The sequence below is a fragment of the Pomacea canaliculata genome, linkage group LG2 (assembly GCF_003073045.1).
Source record: "Pomacea canaliculata isolate SZHN2017 linkage group LG2, ASM307304v1, whole genome shotgun sequence".
NCBI classification, from domain to species: Eukaryota; Metazoa; Mollusca; class Gastropoda; order Architaenioglossa; family Ampullariidae; genus Pomacea; species Pomacea canaliculata.
In genome coordinates, this window is record NC_037591.1 from 23,046,695 (window position 1) to 23,067,294 (window position 20,600).

The 20,600-nt window shown below is 38.0% G+C and overlaps 1 protein-coding gene across 1 annotated transcript; it reads right to left on the minus strand.

Moving 5' to 3' along the window:
- Positions 1-5,184: 5,184 nt before the first annotated feature.
- LOC112555307 (kinesin-like protein KIF23) lies at positions 5,185-16,351 on the minus strand (the record flags this gene model as incomplete). Its single annotated transcript, XM_025223654.1, is given in 16 exon segments — positions 5,185-6,991; positions 7,970-8,151; positions 8,457-8,596; positions 8,789-8,894; positions 10,594-10,917; positions 11,259-11,369; positions 12,099-12,304; positions 12,773-12,849; positions 13,045-13,111; positions 13,515-13,628; positions 13,631-13,649; positions 14,328-14,447; positions 14,877-15,059; positions 15,268-15,389; positions 15,596-15,708; positions 16,227-16,351. Coding segments are annotated over 16 exon segments (2,034 nt in total), but the record flags the coding sequence as incomplete, so codon positions are not given.
- Between the last annotated feature and the right edge of the window lie 4,249 nt (positions 16,352-20,600).

Here is a 20,600-nt window from a genome sequence, read left to right on the forward strand (position 1 = left end):
TTTTACTGGAGATTTTTGTCGTAATGTTACAGCTTATCTAAATTATTTTGGAAGAACTTTGCCAAGGGTCTTATAAAATTAGTATCAAATGCAACTCAGGGCGAGCATTTGGCAGAATTATGAAATGGTCATACTATACTATAAAAATCAAACAAAAATTCCTATCAACTGAAACATCAGTATCTGTGTTTGTTTTGTATTTGTTCTTCTAGGTTATATGATCTACTATACAGATAACCTCAATCAGTCTGCAGCAGAGTGGATGATCCAGTCTGATCGTGGACTTTCAGCACTTATTCTAGGATTAGCTCATAACACTACCTATTTTTTCAAAGTCCGGGCTCGCTATGGTGCAAGTCTGGGGCCATTCTCTGACACTGTCAACTTCACAACACCAATAGGTATTTTCATTTCATTCTAGTGTATCTTAACTCATGCATGAGTGCTTTAGAGCTTTTTGTCAAATGTTCCCTATTTTTGTTGTTTTTTTCCACTTCTTTTACTCTTATAGAAGCTGTTTTTTCCCAGGATGTAACATACTGATATGAATGCTCCAGTAAAATATAATTAAATAATATTTATTTTGCTGCAGACGAAGAGTTTGCTGAACCAGAGATTGAAGGTGCAGAAAACAGTGGTGAGTATGGCTTCTTTAAAAATCCAGATGTGATGAGATTATAATGTTCATTTGTTTCTTCCTACATATTGACTTTAAAAAGAAACCATTGAAAGACAATTATGTTATGTTAAATAAGCAGACTTGCCTTGATTTAATGAAAAGCTTGAAGTTTGAGGTTCATCATGAATAGAGGATTATTTGAAACTAGGTCTTTTTATGAGTAATGATCTGGCTCAAAACTTTATGTAGTCATAACCCAAAATTCTTGTGCAGTCTTTTAAAAACAAAACCAGTTGAAAAATGATTTTTTTAAGCCCTGATTATTTATGTCCTTTATTGTACTTGTCCAATACATGAATAAATTCCTTCTTTCTATGCTCATAGAGATTTGCAAAACAGAGTGTAGTGCCTGGATCGGCTCCCAGAAGGCATGAAACTTTCCTTTGGTCATTTGCAGGTGCTGAAACAACTATGAGAGTCAAAGGGAACTACAGTCCCTCAGTTCTGGAAACATTTCATACTCATCTCTGGCACATCACAACAACAGCAACTGATGAGCTAACCGAAAAACTGGAGGCGCCCAAACAGTCGACAAGTTCTTATACCATAACCACAGGGTGATCTTGGAATTGGAGAGGTTTCTGATAACCACAGGGTGATCTGCAAACTTGAGAGATTTCTTATAACAAGATGGTCTGAAAACTGGAGATGGTCTTATAACTACAAAGGGATCTGTGGAGATGTTTGTCAACTTCATGATGCATTGAACAGATGGTTTGGAACAGGGTAGGGTGAAGGAAATTGCTGCCTTCCAGTAAGAACAGTTTATTTATTTAAGAAACCAATGCAAATCTAAAACTTCTTTTGACCTCGCTTGAACATAGCACTGCACAAGGCTCTTGGACAATTTGCTTCTTTTTCTTGCTTTTCCTGTGCGTCTGCTAGTACTTTATATCAAAGCTGGAAAAAAATAACTTCCTGGGTAAAGGAGATCCATTTACACAACTTTGGTGAATCAGATACTGATAGATTACCTTTAGAGCAACTCAAAGCTGGACTGAAACATTGTGGAAATGGGTTTGGGTATTAAAGGGAGAATTGAATCTGGGTCCACCTCAAATGTAGTCAAATATTTGCAAAGGAGCAAAGAATAATTGTTGAGATCTTTGTCTTGAAAGAAAAAAAGGCTTTTACTTTTAAAAAAAATCTGAAGTATTGAAAATTTGAAGTATCGTTATTTTAACTAAACAGGACCCAAAACATCGGCACAAATTTTCATAAACTTTATTCTTCTTCTAGGACATTTACAGTAATTTTTCTTACGAGCAGTATACCCTTGAAAACATAGGAGGAAAGTTAAAAATAAAATACGAAGAGCAGTTGATCACCACAGCCAGTGGAGCTGATCAAGTGTTTCGCACAAGGAATAAATGAATTGCAGCGATGATTAGTTTTACATTCTGGCATCATGTATCTGCAGCCAGACTGCAAGAATGCAAACCCACATGCCAGCATATGAGGATGTGAGATGCCCTTTTAAAGATTTGCTGATATATAAAAAGCTCCCTCTGCTTGGCTGGTTTCCATGATCTTGGAACAAGGGAGACTAGGCTGTTTCGGTTTCTTAGAGATTATAAAGCCAGGGTATGAAAGTAAAATGATGAGATCCTCAAGAAAGGAATGATACAGCCAAGTGAGAATGACAGGCAGAGAAAGACTGGAATGTTTATAGGAGGTGCAGGCATGGTTGGCCGAACAGTTGTGTCTATGCTGGTCAGGTGACCAGAATTTTTTTGGTCAATCCGGGAACAAAACGGGGACATGTTTCTGAGTGGGGAAAGTTGTTCGAAAAAGGGTTTTCTGGGGATAGATGGTCACCTTAGTGCTGGTGTCACATAAAGCTAAGTGTCCAAGATAGTGACTAGATATTTATAAGTGTTGAAAATATCACCTATTGGTAGTATTGTCCGGTACATCAAGCTTATGCATCATCAAGTCATTGTCTTTAAGACGAGAAGATGCTCATCACAACAATGTACAGAGTAAGGAAGAGCACCACCATCATGATTGAGCAGGAGTGACAGCAAGGTGGAGTCTCATCAGAATAAGATCCTTATAAGGTTCTTTCCATTGTGCTTCTGACAGATGACATGATGTGACATAAATGCAATGGGTCTGACTCATTGGGCTGATTGGGCATATTTTTTTCAGGATAGACACAAGTGAAAGGTTCGAAGTATTGGAGATAGGGCCTGAATCAGCAGACAGCAGGAGGGGATGTTGTATGACTCCATGCTAAGCTGCTCTGCATGGTAATGTGGAGTGCACTCAGATCCTGTTAGGACTGGGTCTTGTTAACATGTACACACCTCAGCAGGTCTATGACAGAAGCAGGGCCGTGCTTAGGGGCAGGCAGATGAGGCATCTGCCTAGGGCCCCACACTTTTGACAGGCCCCGCAGGCTAAGAACAGGCCCGGACAGAAGACTGAGACATCTTTAATTCATGCTCAGGACCAAGAAACTGTTTTAGTATGGTAACATTTTGGAAAACATAATTCTGCCCAAAGTGAGCAGAAACCACAATAAACATGTGTGAAAAATCACAATCTTCAATACCCATAAGTTTCACAGGTTGTTGGTTTGTTATTTTTGAAATTGTGCCGAGTGCCAAATGTATACCTAACTAAGGACTGTCTTTATACTTGCCATGAGGTTACCATTACTAAACTGCCTCTCAGCTTTGTCATACTTTTTCTTCCTAATGTCATCCCGCATGCAGTTCATGTACTGGGGACGTGAGCAGAGATGTGTTTTTGTGTGCTCAGACTGCTTGACCAACTGAAAGCTTCATGACAATGCAGATGGCACTATGGAGATTTTTAATAAATTACAGTATATATATAATACAAATTTGACTTATGTCCACTGATTTTGTAATGAAAGTCAGGAAATATTGTCAACTGCAGTACAGAACTAGCACCACTGCACCTAACGTTTAAACCACTACACCTCATACAAGAAGAGCATTGTAGTGTAAATTTTCATAAAAGCTTTAATTCTAGAAATATCTGCCGAAACAAATATATATCAGCATTTGCTTAAAAAGCAAACAAAAACAAACTTAAGTATAAGGCACCACATTTTCAGGTGGTCTCCAGGATACAAACTTACTCGTGCTCCTGAGACCAATTTGATTTTGCATGTAAGTTGAAACACATGTATGGTTTGTCTTTAATGCCTGTTAGCAAAATATTTTATAGCTAGTCATTAATCACATAATAATAAAAATAAAAGCATTTCTATACCGCTATAACTATAAGTTATAGTTACACTCTTTTCTGCAGCTATTTGGAAAGAATTCTTTCTTCGCCATTTTAGTGATTCAGATATGATAAGCTTACATTATTTTCATTCAAGCAATATAAAATATTTCTCAAGGTGGGTCACATGGTATAATTGAATAGAATCCATGAACATAAATTGTACAATCAGCTTTATTGAAAGACTACCTCGATCTCAGAATGATTGCTCATTGCTTTCAGCATGTGGATATGCAACAATTTCTGTGGAAGTAGAGCTAAATTTTTTGGTGAAGTTCTTTAAAAAGGTATTATATCAAGCACACTGTTGATACTCATAACTTGGGTTTCAAATAATGATAAAATTTGTAAGGATACAAAATCCATTGGACGTGTATATACATTGCCATATACTTTTATGCTTCTGTCATTTTCTTTTTAAAACAATTCAAATCATTTTGCCTTCTTTTATTGTTAATAATAATTAGGATTTATATAGCGCTTTTCCAATGACTTGCTCAAAGCGCTTTACACAAATGACCAACAGACTGAGTCACCAACCATGCACCAATATTCAGGCAGGGAAAGAGGCCGATTTGTCTGACTTTTTACCGGCCACATGTCGACCTGTTTGCCACCGGCTGGAATGCAAAGTTGCCAACCTTTGTCTCTTCAGTGTGAGATCCACAAGCTCGGGCAATCGACGCCATCAATTCCATTTTCCATCTGATGATTCTTCTGCCTAAGAGTCTGCACAAGCTCCGGGACTCGACGACCGAGCTGCTTCTCATTGATCCCATGAGCAAGGTCACAGAAAAGGCAGGTTTTTAGGTCCTAGCCACCACAGCGAGGGTATCTGAGTTTCAGGCAGTCATAAAACCCAGGGTTTTTTTAATTCATGTGCAGGTCCGAGATAATGGTTCTCTGTGGCTGATGACACATCTGGCCTTCCTTGCAAGGAATTCTTTGCCTCTGGCAACCCCTTGTGTTCCAGCCCTTGTCCGTCTCAGGACTATGTTCTAGATCGCCTGCAGGACCCTAGTGTACGGACAAAGATAAGGATGCAATGATGTGGATGAAGCAAGAATGGAACAGTTATCTTTGCGCTTGTCAAACATCTTTCTAAAATGATTACTTCCATTTCCACAACCAATACTCCTGCCAGAGCACAAAGAGACTCACGGGGTCAGGTCGTGATCTTGAGCTCTCTTTCTTGCATCTTCATTTCATCTATTCCTTTGCAGAAGACAAGTAAATAAAGAAAGTACAAGCCAAGATATGTTTTTATTGTATTTCTATTAATGTCATGACTATGTATAAAATGGATAACAAGTTTTTGAATGAAAAAAACTGGCGCACTGTTACTATTAACTCTTTAATTCGGTGGTTGAGAATAAAAATTTTGATTAAAGTTTTTTAGCCTTAGGAACAACAGCAAAACTAAAATGAAATAAGTGATGTTAAAAAACAAATACTACGGAGAACATCCATCTTCATTGGTTGCCATACCACAAACTGCAAATCAATTTCCAGCAATGTGCAGTTTGTTCCAGCATAAATCAAAATTTGAATGACACAAAAACTGCAGCCATACTGTTCTCACAAAAGCTTATTTCTCCTTTGTACAAAAACTATCTTTCACACAAGTTCAGCAAATGTATATATCAAAAGTAGGAAAAAGCTTTAGAAAAAAAGCTGAAAACAATTGTTCGATCTAGTCATTACATGACAGTAACTACACCCTCACTATGTAGGAATGTTTGCATAATAGAAATTCACAAATTTGTTTAATCTCGAGGCAACAGCCAACAAACTGTTATTCAGAGCAATAATAGCAAGACCCATTTTTGTTCACAGCAGCTAACAATGAAGAACCAAAATATTTTCTATATAAAACAGCAATTTTTAAACAATGAAATATCACGCAAATTGTTCAGTTATACTTTACTTGTGAAACTGTACAGGCAAAAGTAATTTTGTTCAGCACAAAGTACAGTCTCTCTCAAAGCAGAAGTCTTTTACACTTTGCATTCAGACATTATGACTACAAATGCTGCAAGGAAAATTTTCCAACCTGAGTGCAATACTAGAAGTTCTTCAAATCTTCCCCATGCAATCTCCCAAAAAATGAGTGCAACGGTAACAGGACTACAATGAGGGGTTAAAAAATAAAATAAAATAAAAAAATAAAAAAATGCTGATCTCAAATGAAACCCAAGAATATCTATTATTTACACAAGCCCTAAGCGCATTTATACAAATGGGTTCTTGTGAAGCAAACTAGTGGTACATTTTATTTTGACGTTGCCATGGTATGGCCGATAGTGAAACAAGTATTAACATATTTTACAGGGAAGCAAGACGAATAAAGACTGTGAAAGGAAAGACTAACTAGACTTTTGAAGAAAGTGTTGTGGAGACTGCCAAATGTTAGCAGTAAAGCAAGAATAAAGACAGAATGGATAGAAAATTGCACCAAAAATGTAAATGAAAACAGATAAAGGACAATTGAGGCTAAACACAATTTCAACAGTTAAACACATGGTTGATGACGTTGCCAATGGAAGTAACAGTATGCAAGACTGTACATTTGTTCTACACCTTGAGAAAATTTAACTGATGTGAATTATAAAAAAATTAATAACTTAACCACCCAAGAATTACAAAATATCACCATTAAGAGAAATGGAAGTGAACAATAAGGCGTCTATTATGTGACCTTCCTTGTTATAAAGAATACTGCCACACCCCAAGCTTGGCCCCGAAGTATTCTGCAGAGAGAATATAGAATCAAGCAGTCTGCTAACACTTATTCCTTCCACTGAACAAGAACTCAGTGAAATTGTGATTTTAGTCAATTCAGACCTCTATAATTAACTGTTCTTTAAGGCAACGCTGTTGTTTGATCCAGGACCAAATGCTGAAAATTTGCAAAAGGCAAAATGGAAAATTTCATCAGGTGTTGAAACATCAAAGGCCAGCTGTAAGTACAAGAGTGCTGACAGAATCCGCCAAGATGTAGTTCCAAACTTCCATATTTTAGTCTCTTAAACATCAGACCTCTTGTTCCGCCTGCAAACAGAAAACAGCAATATTATGCAAGTGGTTCACACATTAGAGCGTATAAAATTGGTGTCTGAAGACTTCAAGGTCTTGCCAACGTGTATTCTCTTAACCTGACATTAGTGAAGAAAAAAAGAAAAAAAATAATAAAAAAAAAAGCCTTGAGTGTGTTGTGTTTGACATCATAACCTCCATCAATTATTTTGTTTATTCTTGTGAAATGTGCTTATACTATCCAGTGCGGTTGGTTTGCATGTTGAAATATAAAAATATAAGCTTCATGACATCCAAACTATCATCCAGCCATTTCCAATAGTTCTGTTTGTATTTGCCGAGTCAGTCCCATTTTATGCTACGTAAGCAGTACAAAGTGCACATCATAATTTTTTAACCATTTAAAACTTGTATAAATATCCTTTTACAAGTGGTAGCTGTAATAATAATGACAAATTTATTCCCTAAATGATTTTTTTTTTTTAAGGTAGAAGAGTTAAATCAGCAGTCTGCTAACATTTAACTCTCTTAGCACGACATAAAATATAACATTACAGTGACTGGCTTATAACTAAAGACTGTGAAGAGGACAGTGGGCGAAGTTTGTTTTTATTATTGCTGCTCTGATGTAAAACATTAGACCAAGAAACCTATACATTTTTGGAAAGGAGAAAACCTGAACTTTGCAATAAAAGCAATGAAAATTGCATTCCCTGTGCTTCCTGGCAAAACCACTATCGTGGCTCATCGTGCTAACAGACTTAAGCAAAGCTTTATGTCTATTCACACTCCTAGAAATAACATGTAGAGAATAAGGTAGAGAAAGACGGCGCATTATTTAGTCAGCGTAAATGACACGTAAATGTTCTTACACATGAAAAAACAAATATTTCAAAATATGGTCTGAAAAATAACATAACCCAATCTAATTTAGCTTCATTAATTGGAAAAAGTATGTGCACACAATTTAAGTGATGCACCGTGCCAGCTCACTTGCTATGTCCTTCAATGGCTATGCTGCACCGTGTCTCTACATCAGTCCACTCTTCTGGGGCAGGAACAGATGGGGGCCCAGAGCTGCGTCTCTTGCGAGACCCAGGTGACGTCTGCTTCAGAATTTCAACATCCTTAAACACCACAGCTGTCCCACCAGCAGCAGTAGGAATCACATCTCCCTAGTGACAAGAGCTCACTCAAATGAACAATATTCAACTACAGTTATCAAATGAAGAGGCAAGAATAAATAAATGCAATTCATAAATCGTGGACATCTCTTCCTGTTCTCAGCCTGCCCACTTGAACAGACTATGAAGAGAGATCTTTATATTACTGTGATTACAAAACACTCAAAACAAACCGATATCTAATATAAGATATAATGCGATATAGTTGGGTTTTTTTGCGATATAGTTAATATTTCTTATATATATATATACACACACATTTTTATAAAATACAAAATATTAAAGACAATACTGACCTTAATAATCTTCGTGACTAGCTCATCATTGGAATCCTGCTCCTGGTGTGTCAGGCAATACTTAGAGACATCTCTGGTGTCCCTGATCTCCAGCTTAGACACTGACCTTTTCTTGCCAAGTTTAGGCTGCAGGACCGTGTCTGTTGTGGCAAAACATTCATTTAGCAGATCAAAATTTTATGGTTTTAAATAGCTTAAGATTAAGATATATACATGATCATAATGCTACACAAGCTGCATTCATCAATTTTTTAAGGTTAAATGTCAATGTCTTTAGTGCAACATGTTCAGAAATGTTGCAAAAACAAGTTTCAGAAAAATTTATTACTTACTCGTGTCAACACTGCCAGCAGGTTTATGGTCCAGCCAGATATCAGCAGCACTAGATGAAGACTTTGATCGGCGATGGTAACGAGTATTATACGGCACAGGTGCTTTCTGCAGAATTTCAATTTTTTTTAATAATTTGTTATTTATGATAAGTCTAAAAGCAACATGTAAATACTTCATATCAAAACAAATCATGGTTTATCACATAGAAACAAGTGTGAATCAGATATTAGAATACAAGTTTAAGCATATACAATGACCACAGGGATACGAATTGTGCACGTCTGGTGTTTAGAGCTACGGGACAACGCCACAACTCTCCTTCGTTTGCTACACTGGCTTCCCATCCGTTCTCCTATCCAGTACAAACTATCCATGATGTATTTTAAATTATTTGCTGGCACCTACCCTGATTATTTCTCTGAACTGCTCTTCCCTTACATCCCAGCTAAACAAAATCCTCGTCTGATGATCATCTCCTTACTCTTCCTGTCACCAAAACATATGGCCACAGGATTTTTAGTTATTGCGCAGCGAAACAATGGAACTCTCTCCCTTTCCATTATCCGGCATCTACCCACTATTGAATCCTTTAAACATGCTCTGAAAACGCACCTCTTCCATTAACATTACTCCTAACACCCTTTCCCATAATGCTAGTATTTTTCACACTCTTCCTTTTGAAATGTTACTCTTAGCTCTTGTTCTTGTTATTTAGATCATTTTTGTGTTTTCTGCATTTGATTTTATTGTTTTGTATGGTTGTTTATTCTTTTATAGCTCATATATGTTATTTGTTTGTGTTCCTGTCCCTCGTATGCTGTCCATGTTTCATTCTTGTTCTTAAGCACTAAGAGCATACTCCTTAGGAGTGTGAGCATGCGCTTTACAAATTTTACATTTGTTGTTGTTGTTGTTATTATTATTATTATTATTATTATGTTAACAAATATAACCAGTTCACTTACAACATGAGAGACGGTCAGTGTGAGATCACTACTGAAGAAAGTATGTGTAAAAAGGACTTTGGGGTTTACACAAATCAAGCATTGTGTAAAAACTGAACAAAACTGACCATTTGATTGTTGTCGTCAAGTGCTCCTGGTACTACACCGACACTACTTCCGCTGTTTCACATTAAGTACAAAAATGCCACATAGCCACCAGTGTTCAAGAACATCCTTAAGAACGTGCAGCATAAAGCTACAAGCTTTGTACAAAGTTTGCCTACTTTAGTGATGCGGACTGACTGTAGGAACTAAGGCTTCCAAGCCTCATGTTTTGCAGGCTGAGGGGTGATCTTATTTTAAGGTACACAAAATGACCCTTAATGTATACTGCATTGACTGACTGCTTTACATTTCCAAACTGAACATTAGGGTCACCAGATCAAACTCAAAATAGACATCTAGAGGTGCGCACACATCTTTGGATTTGTGTCATTCTATGAAATAGCCTGCCTTAGTCAATGATCCAAGCCCCCTCTCTGCCTGTTTTCACAAACTACAAAATTTTGCAGACCCCTGGTTCTTGTCTGTTTTCCCTTTTATTCTGACCATGATCTCTCCTGTAGTGAAAAGTTTACTACCAGTAGAGAACCTCAATAGGTCAAAGACCTCCTACAAAGGCATTTCTAATCATTGCTGAGCACTTTTCTAGCTCCTGATCAGTGATTAAAAATATTTCAGGAGCTCAGCTAACTTTTTTTTTTAAATTCAAGAGCCATCCCCCAATTCTAATTAATTTAAGCCAAAAAATAAAATTGTGACTGTGTAACCCATCAAGAAAAAGAAATGTTTCTACTAACCTTGGCTGAGGCAGAAGTAGCTGCCACCTGGTTCAGATTGTACATCGATTTAGCAGCTGGAATACGGTTGACTGGAACACCAGGAGTTGTGGCATTTCTAGTGACTTTGCTTCGAACTGCTCCAATGCTTGACATATCCACCTCAGACCGAGCCGACTGGATAGAGACTCCAGGTGTTGTGTATGTACGTGGTTTGGGTGCAGGGCGTGGGGCCTTTCTTGGTGTTTCATCGTTGTTCACAATGTCACGCAGAATATCCAACTTGCGCTCCTTCTCCTCCAGCTGAGCTTCTGCTTCAGCCTCAACCTGTAACTTGATCTTTTCCTGAAAAGCACACAGGAACAAAATGTCAGCCATGATACAACACACACTAAACACACACTCAGCTGTGTGCACGAAATGAAGATCATCCGTGCAACTTCACAACTTTATCATAAAGCTCACTATAACAATCCTATTACAAGGTTTGTCATGCTTTACAGGCAAAGCTTTCACACCATTGAGTGTATTTTTCAAAAAACAATAAGCTCTTGAACATCAATTTTTCTATCACTTTCTACTGTTATGAAATGGACAAGCAGCTGACAATTCAAACAATCTTTCCATTCAAAACCTGAGGAAACTATAAGCATAATGAAATTTGTGCATGATTTATACCATCTTACCAAGTTCTTCTCCCACTGTTTATTGTTCATGTTTAGTCGTGTTTGGAAGTCAGATTTTAATCTTTCTTTTTCTGTCTTTTCCACTTGGATTTTCCAGTTCTTGTCTTGAACCTGCACAGTTAGTAAACCAGGACACCGCATTCAGATTTTTTAATTTAAAAAAAAAAAACAATTAAAAATCATTTTCCTAAAACAGAAAAACTGGCATGCAAATGCAACCACAGAATGCACAGTGTACTTATTTGAGTTACTTATGATATTGTAAGCAGATAGTCAAGTGGTTAGACCACTAGTGTCAAAACCTGGTTTGATGCTTCTATGGTGAAGCAAACTTACCACATTTTAGAAATGTGCTTCCAGCATTTGACCAGTTGACAATGCTCTTTGCAATCAGTGATTTCTTGTTTCTGTGTAATGTCAGTCGCCCATACACCCTTGACTAGTTTAATATGTTGGCACTGTTGCTGCTAGACTAGCGTTTTCATGTAATGTGGTCCTTAAAGAAATGATTAAAATGATAGACTAGCAGGTCGTTCCACATGGCTAGGTTTTATAAAGAGACCATGCAGCTCACTCTGATTCTCTGGAATTATTTTGGAGTGTGCTGTTGCTCAGCATATTGCCCGCAGTATGAATTTGTTCAGCCTACCCTGTAACTGCTGCTATATAGCTTAGTATGAGGTGACTTCCCAATCTGCAGCCTGCCTGGAATTGTGTGTGTCTTAAGTTTTTCTGGTTCGCCAGCAGCAAACATTTATTAACCCCACATTTATTTTTCAGTTATGTAATCTAGTACAGTACAACATACATGTCACATGCTAGTCTCATAGAATAGACAACCTTCAGAGTCAGTGCTTGATTCTCTTTTTCAAGGTCTTTCACTCTGCGTATGGATTCTTCTGCTTTGCCTCTGCTCCCGCATCCTAGACTCAATGCGCAGTCGAGCAGCCTTCTCCTGAGCAAGAGCAGCCTCAAGTTCTGTTGTTTACCTCCCATTCGCTCATAGTTTCTTTCAAACTCAACCAAATGGGATCTGAACCGCTCAGCTGAAATAAGATTTTAAGACGTTTTGATTCTTACAACCATAATGTTCTGAAACTTATTTAGCTTTAAGCAGACACAAGAGGATCAAAATACTCCCTATTATATAAGCAAAAATGTAAGATTGTACATCTATTTCTAACAAAAGGCAGCATAGCACTTTGCTACAATTTCTGTTAATTACATAAACTGAATATCCAGACAAGAAGACCCTAAATGTATCAAGATCACAGCATGTGAATAAATATATACAGTATATAAAAAAGAAAACAAAGGGGATGGAATTTCTTTTCCAATGACTTCGGACCCCAAAATATTGTAAATACATCTTTGGTTAGTCTGAGTCTCACAAGAGTACAGTCTCTAAACCTGTCCGAGAAATTCATGCTGATTCTGACACACCAAAAGACTTGACATGGTACAAGTAATATAAAAGCTGCATTACCCCTTTGCTGAAAGTCCTGAAGAAGCACCTGTTCGTCGTTTCATACGTTCATCAAGACACATGGAAAGGTTGGCCAGAGTTTTGTCATCTGTGGGCTGCAACCAGCTGCAAGACCATTTAAATACACTTAGCATTGCAGGCTTCTCTGTTTGATGGATATTTTGTCCTCATTTACAAAAATGTAACCTTCAAACAACCCATAAAACTCCATACAGAATATGTGTTGACACAAATGCTTGCTGGTATTACTGCTAAGAACCAAAACCAGGTACAACTCTTATATCTCTGAAATAAGCTTACTTCAAGAAGTGGAAATGGGGTCCCAGACTACAAGACAGGGGTGGCAACAACGGTGTAAGTGGTATTTCTGCACAGCAAAAGAAACTGACCTTAACCATGTGACTCAATCATGATTCTTTTGCACTAACATTTCTAAGACATAAAATACACACCTGAAACAGTATTGCACATGCAAATGTCAATTGCTATTAGTAAAAATACTTACAATGGTTAATACCATTGTAGACTGTCAGCTTATAATACATACAATAAAAACTACAAACTGACGTCACAAGACAGTTTTAAGTGTTGAAGAGCCCTTTATGATCATGCAAAACATTAATTTTTTTCAAAAGTATTATTAGTACTGAAGTCAGAGGACAGAAAAAATACAACTATTTAAATCCTGATGATTGATGATGGATGATGAAGAAGTGTGATGATGAAATAATGGATAAATGAAAGCTGTTAGGTATTTTTTCAGCTTATACCTGGCTGTCTTTCCATTTTCTCTGCATACTGTTGGTGCATGCGTCGCCGACCAGGTGTAAACCCAGTGTTAAAATTAACTTGCTGTGATCGTGTCACTAAAACCTCCTGTGAATCTCTGCAAACTTCATGACGTGCTGCAACATTTTTTCATAACACACATCTGATATCAAGCAGAGAAAAAGAAAACTTATGGTTTTAACAAAGATTCCTGCAGTCCTCCATCTACAATATAGAAACAAACTTCTTTGAGCTAGCAACAAAATGCTGAGAACATGTCTTGATTTTGATAAATTCACTCTTTAAATACATGATACATGAAAATTCTGTTTGCTGTGAAACAGGACAACTGCAGCTAAGGACCCCCACAACTGCTTGTTGTAATGTCTCATAATTGTAAAATCTAGCGATCATGAATGCCCATGAAAACCAGGAAATGTTTGTTTGGATCAGCTGGGACAGAATGAGAGACTATATCTTAGTGGAAAATCCACAGAATAAAGCACACGACTGGTTGAGAATGATGATCAGTTGCTGGCTTTAGTTTGGGAATCTTCCCACAAAATGTGCTTCTCATAATGCATGCAATAAAATGTAGTTTAATAATCGGTGACTTTTCTTAGCATAGCAGATTTTATTTTTTTAAAACCTCTGAAGGTGCTCATAGTCATTCCTTGTTAAAGCTATACATTACTTGCTGGTACTTGCTAATGGCATGTTCTAGTGCAGACATGGTCCAGATCACCCATTCTACTTATTTTCAACATACAAGCTTTCAGACTGAGTGAAACTGACTGGAACAAAAGAACACTTACAATAGTCTCCTCATACTCATCTGCTCTTGGATTGACACAGACAATCATGCGAACTTTTCCGTCACCATCAAAGTAGTTCTTGAAGAGATGAGTAAGACGAGAGTCACGATATGGCACCATCTGCAGCATGCAGATATCAGCAAATTTAGTTAAAAATGAAAAATGTTCAAGAAAAGTACAAATGTACAGAAAAGTACACCCTGTGGTGTAGAGGACACGGTCTGCTGAACACGACTTTTTGTCACCTTATTTTGATGTCACATCACCTTCTGTCATTTGTGAAGCGCCTTGATATATACAGGTTAGAATAAGGCGCTATACAAGTGAACACTTATTATTATTAAATAAAAGTGTCTGCAAAAAAATCCTAAAGCCCAGGACAGAAAGTTCAGGGTCAGGAATGAAAACACAAACACAACAGTAAAGAAATCTCATTTACAATTAAAGCCACAGCCAGACCACTCTGTGTCCACTTTTATTTCCATCTCAGTGCCTACAGAGAAAGATGGTAACATGCTCAATGACGATGATGTCGGAATATCTCACTACCTTGTTGGCGCCACTTTTCTGATTTTCTCTCAACAGTTCCAGACAGGAGCGGAGAGTCATAAGGGACTGATTAATGTGCCTGCTTCCCTCAAGCGGTCTCCCAGCATTTCGTGTTCTGTTAGTTCGCTCACTGCCTGCCAAGTCCACAAGAGAAAGTTGGCTGATATAAATCTTCTCTGGATCCTGTTGGAGTTAAAGAAAATTTTGTATAGAAACATAATGAATGAAAAAAAGATGTTTTTATTATCTAACATAAAAAAACAAAACAAAACAACAAACAGCATCAGTTCACATGGAGATTTAGTCTTTTAGCACTTATAGTCTTCTATATTACCAAAACAAAATTTAATCTATAAAAATAATTTATTTTTCCAGGATGGGGAAGACTGACCTGCACAACTTCTTCTCCTCGTGTGTCCAAAGGTGCCTGAACCAAACGAATGTTGAAGACACTGTGGCTACGACTTGATTCTGCATTCAGTGATGTGTGAGCTACCTTCCGTCTTTTTTGGCCTATAGTTTCAAGAATATTGTTTTTAAGATAAGGAAAAGACTTTAGGGACTTCAGAATGAAAGAACCTGTTTAGGACTGTTATACATGCAAAACTGCCATGTGCTTAGCTGCCATTGAAACAAAAATTTCACATAACAAAAAAGTCATGAAATGCTGCAAACAAAGAGTACTCACACAATTCTAAAGAAAAAAAAAGTGTTTTTACCTTTGTAGAAAACTTCAAAAGCTTCTTCTGTAGTTTTCACCTCAATCTCAACACAGTTGTGTACATACATGTTGTCTGAATTGTCCGTGCGCAGAATTTTAGACTGTGGAGGTCTGTAATTAACAAGATGGGTTCTGTTTTTACCTATAATTCATAAAGCCATAACAGTCTGATATGCTTCTTATAAGAATTCCGTGCAACACATTAGCAACACTGCACACACAATCTGCAGCCTCAGTGCAATAAACTGCAGATGTAAACTGTATGCAATGTTTTTACCACTAGCACAATGGCCTATTACAGCTTACATTATCTAAAAACATTTCAAAATGAGTTCTATCTCTTAACCCGTGATTAAGATGACAGTTAATGGAAGTGTATACATTTTTATTGATAAAATGGCTTGAAAAAGACAAATGATTTATTTTTAAGTTAAAAATAGTCTTTTTGGTGCATTAACAATTTTACAGAGTTAAGTGGTTTCTAAAGCTGTAAAACGAGACAGCACAAAATACAGCCTTCCCAACATTCTATAAGTGCAATCGCATGCAGATATGTATGTACACATTCATGCCTATGCAGGTAAGTAAATACTTTTGGAATATATAAAAGTAGTAGGATATAAACATACTTATAGCCTGTGATGGGGTCATATGGTAACTCCTCCAATAGATCATAGATGTAATTGTTGTAAATCTCAATGTAGGAGACAAATACAGCATAGTTATTGTCTTCGTCGACATCATCAATGCGGTTTGATCACGGACACGTTCATTTTCAGGAACATCTCTTTTAAACAAACAAACAACAACAAAAAAAAAGATAGACACAAAATACAAAAATCAAACTGGTCCACCTATAGTTAATAAACAATAGTAAAAAAAATATGTTTAGTTGAAGCATGTAATGCAAAATGCATATTAAAAAAAATGCTAAGTGTAGCAGCCCACAAATCCTTCAACTTCATAAAGGACATCACCGAAAAGTGGGTGTCAGAGGCAAAGGATGAAGAAACTGCACATTGCTTCTGACAGTCTAAAACCACACCTTTTATCTGCCTCAGGCATGGGGAACATTGTCAGGAATTTCATTTTATTGTTTGTCAGGGTGTTCCCAAAGACTATATGCAACATGTGACAATGAACCTTCCAAAAATATATATATACATCAAAAATAGCATGAACAAGAAAGTCAATAAAAATAATTCTAAAATTTCTGAGTTTTATGGGTTTGTAAATATACCTTGGATTACTGTAAATTTTTTACTTCAAGTCATGACACCCAAAGCCCCAGCAGATTTTTTCAGACTGATTAATTTTTCGATGGGCTCCATATTCAAGTGTTAACTGTTAATGTTATTACAGTGTCAACTGTTCACATTTTAAAATCAATGCACACACAACTGAAGCATTCAGATCAGTTGCTGAAGCACACACCTTCATCATGCCGAAAACAAGATGAAATGCCTAAAATGCAGTCTCAAGTTGAATATATTTTCGGCTTACTTGTGAAAAAAATTAAAGATTAAAAAAAAAAATTTAGTGGATGCAGCTTATAAATAAGTGCACTTAATAGACCGAAATTTACAGTAACTTTAGAAAGGATCAATTGCGCGCTTTTTAACTTGATTTACATCCAAAGACAAAGAAAAAAATGACCTTGCATAATGGATGCCAAATGTGGTTCTCAGCCGATTGATATACAAGATTATAAGTTTTTTTTGTTGTTTCATCAACTGAAACTTTTGCCATTACTGTGTGCACATAAGTGGGTTTCACAATGTGACTTATGTGTTGCAGTCCGCAAATCCCTTGACTTCACAAGGATATCACCCTAAAGTGAATCAAAGACAAGAGATGAAGAAACTTCACTTTGCTTTCTGACAGTCTAAAACCACACCTCATATCTGCCTGAGGTGTGGGGAACATTGTCAGGAATTTTTGTTTACTATTTGTAAGGACATTTCATATGACTGAATGCAATGCGTAACATTTAACCTTCGAACAAAATATACATATATACACATACATACACACACAGTGGAACTTCTATTATCTGGCCTTCCGTGCATTCAGTTATCCAGGATCACTTAAAAAAAAAAAAAAAAAAAAAAAACAACACACAACTGCTAGACATCAAGATTTCTGCCTACAGGAATGTACACTACATGTGTCATGGCTTAAGTTTTCTTTCTTGCAGGAAGTGAATTTAAATTATAGTGGCATCCTAAACACTTCACAAACTTGCATGTCAATAGAACTGTGCAATTCAATGTGACTTAAATGTGCAGTCCGCAAATCCTTGACCTCACAATGATATCACCCTAAAGTGAATCAAAGGCAAGGGATGAAGAAACTGCATGTTGCTTTCTGACAGTCTAAACCACACCTTCTATCTGCTTCAGCATGGGGAACATGTCAGGAATTTCATTTTACTATTTGTTAAACTGTTTTAGATGTTGGAGCATTCAAAAATCACAAGCACTTTAACTAAAAGCTGTTCTATTTAAAACCACAATGAGTGTATATCATGTAGTTTACCAGTCATTGATGTGATAGGGCAAACGTACACTTATCTTGCATATGCAAGACATACTACACACACACACACACAATGCTTGACAAGACCCCTTCAGATGACGATAAGGATGAAGAAATTTGTGGATGAATCAAATCGAAGAGGCACAAGTTCAGAGGAATGTCACTGAGAGAGTTGCAAAAAAGATGGTGGAGAAGACCATCATGTTTTCCCGCTCCCTTGGCCATTTTTAAAGCAACCGCTTTTCTCTTATATATGACGTTTTTTTCTGCTTCAAGTGACATGGAATGATGATGATGATGATGTAGTTTTATAGCGCGCCAGTATCCGCATCACAAAGATGCGCTCAATGCGCGGTAATCCCAGCAGCCACCAAACTGCAGGTCAAATGAAAACTTCAAAAAAGTTTAAACAAGTGAGTCTTCAGATGTTTCTTGAAAGATCCAATACTATCAGACTCCTTGGTCGAGAGGGGAAGCGAGTTCACAAAAGCGGGGCTACATTGGAGAAGGATCTGAAACCCGCAGTCTTCTTATTAGCATTCCCTGACTGAACACTCGGTCGTTCAAGTCTGAAGTGTGCTGCTGAACGAAGGTTCCGCTGGGGTTGGTAACAGCGAATGAGTTCTTGCAGATAGCAGGCGCAAAGGTCGGAAGACAGCCATATGTTAAGGTTAACAATTTATGCTCAATTCGCTTCTCCACAGGAAGCCAATGTAGGTCACGAAGTACAGGAGTAATAGGTCAGTTGTTTTTCTTTCCTGCAACTATCCTCGCAGCCGTATTCTGCACTCGCTGTAGCCTCGACAACTCGCTCTTTGAAATCCCCAGAGGCAGCTGTTGGCATGTCTAATGTAGAACGATGAGGGACACAGCAACTGCATTTGCAGTCTTCTTATTAAGACTGGGTCGGAGTCGTCCAAGAGTGCGGATATGGAAATAACACGCCTTGACTACAGAACTGACATGATCAGACATAGTTAGAAGATTGTCACATAGAGTCCAAGGTTCCGTACGGAGCTGGAGAGAGGAATTCTAGCTTGACCCACTTGGATGGAGTCTAGAGAGACTTTACTAAGCTAAGCTTGGAACCACATAGCATTGCCTCTGTCTTCTCATCATTAAGCTTGAGTTTATTCCTCAGCATCCATGACTTGACCTCTAAGCAACAATCTTCTACAGCACAAACTGCCTCACGCACCGACTCACTGTCAGTACTAAATGAAAAATAGAGTTCAGTGTCATCTGCAAACATCTTACGGTTCACATTATGCTTCTCAATGAGAGGACCAAGCTGAGATGTGTAAATAGAAAATAGAACCGGGCCCAAAACAGAGCCCTGCGGGACACCGCACAGCAGTGGAACTGTCACTGAAGAAGCTTGATTGACCATCACCCTTTGTGTGCGATCACTGAGGTAGGAATGGAACCACTGCAAGGCGGAACCACCAATGCCCACCTCCATCTGGAGACGAGTTAGTAGAGTGGAGTGATCAATGACATCGAAGGCCGCACTCAGAATCAAGGAGGACCACAAGAGTCACTTTCCCGGCATCCGCACTGCACAGAAGATCGTTCATAAGACGCAGAAGAGGCTGTCTCACAGCTGTGCTTGGTCTATACGCCGACTGGAATTTATCCAATAAGCTGTAGCGGTCCAGGTGGAATGTCAACTGCTGAGCAACGACACGCTCCACAAGTTTCGAAACAAAAGGCAAATTCGACACAGGTCTATAGTTTTACACAAGCTAGGGTCCAAGTGTGCTTCTTTAAGATAGGCTTGATCACAGCTGTTTTTAAATTGTCTGGGTACAGAGGCAGAGAAAAGGCTAGCATTGACTATGCGAACTAGTACAGGAAGTAGAATGTCAAGGTCTGGAGAAGAACACTAGTGGGATAGGATCATCCACAGACGTGGTTGGGCGACAACGCCGAACTATTCAATAGTTCATCCTCTGTCACTGGTTGAAAGTTAGAGAGGGGCATGCCACAAACAAGTCACTGGTTTTGCTCACAGTAGCAACCGAGTCACTGAAGCTGTCATGATGGTCTTTATCTTGTCTTCAAAGTAAGCACTAGTGACTGGCAGCGTCGATATCCATCTGGAAGAACAGGCTGAGTCACATCTTTACCCAGGAGACCATTCACAACTGCGAACATCTTGCGAGAATCAGAAAACTGCAGAGCTTAGAATATTCATAACATACCGCGACCTAGCTTTGACAATGATGGCTGAACACTGGCTCCTTGTATGGCGATAAATCTGACGATCCACCTCCAGTCTACTCTTGCGCCATTTGCGCTCAGCCTGACGCCTGACCTTCTTGGCTCGGCGTACCTCTGGAATAAACCACGCGGTATCAGGACGCTCGGTAATGCACCTCTTTTTCACAGGCGCAAACTTGTCAAGAAGAGCAGTCAGGGTGCTGTTGTACAGAGCCACAAGCTCATCCACATTGTCAGGAGGG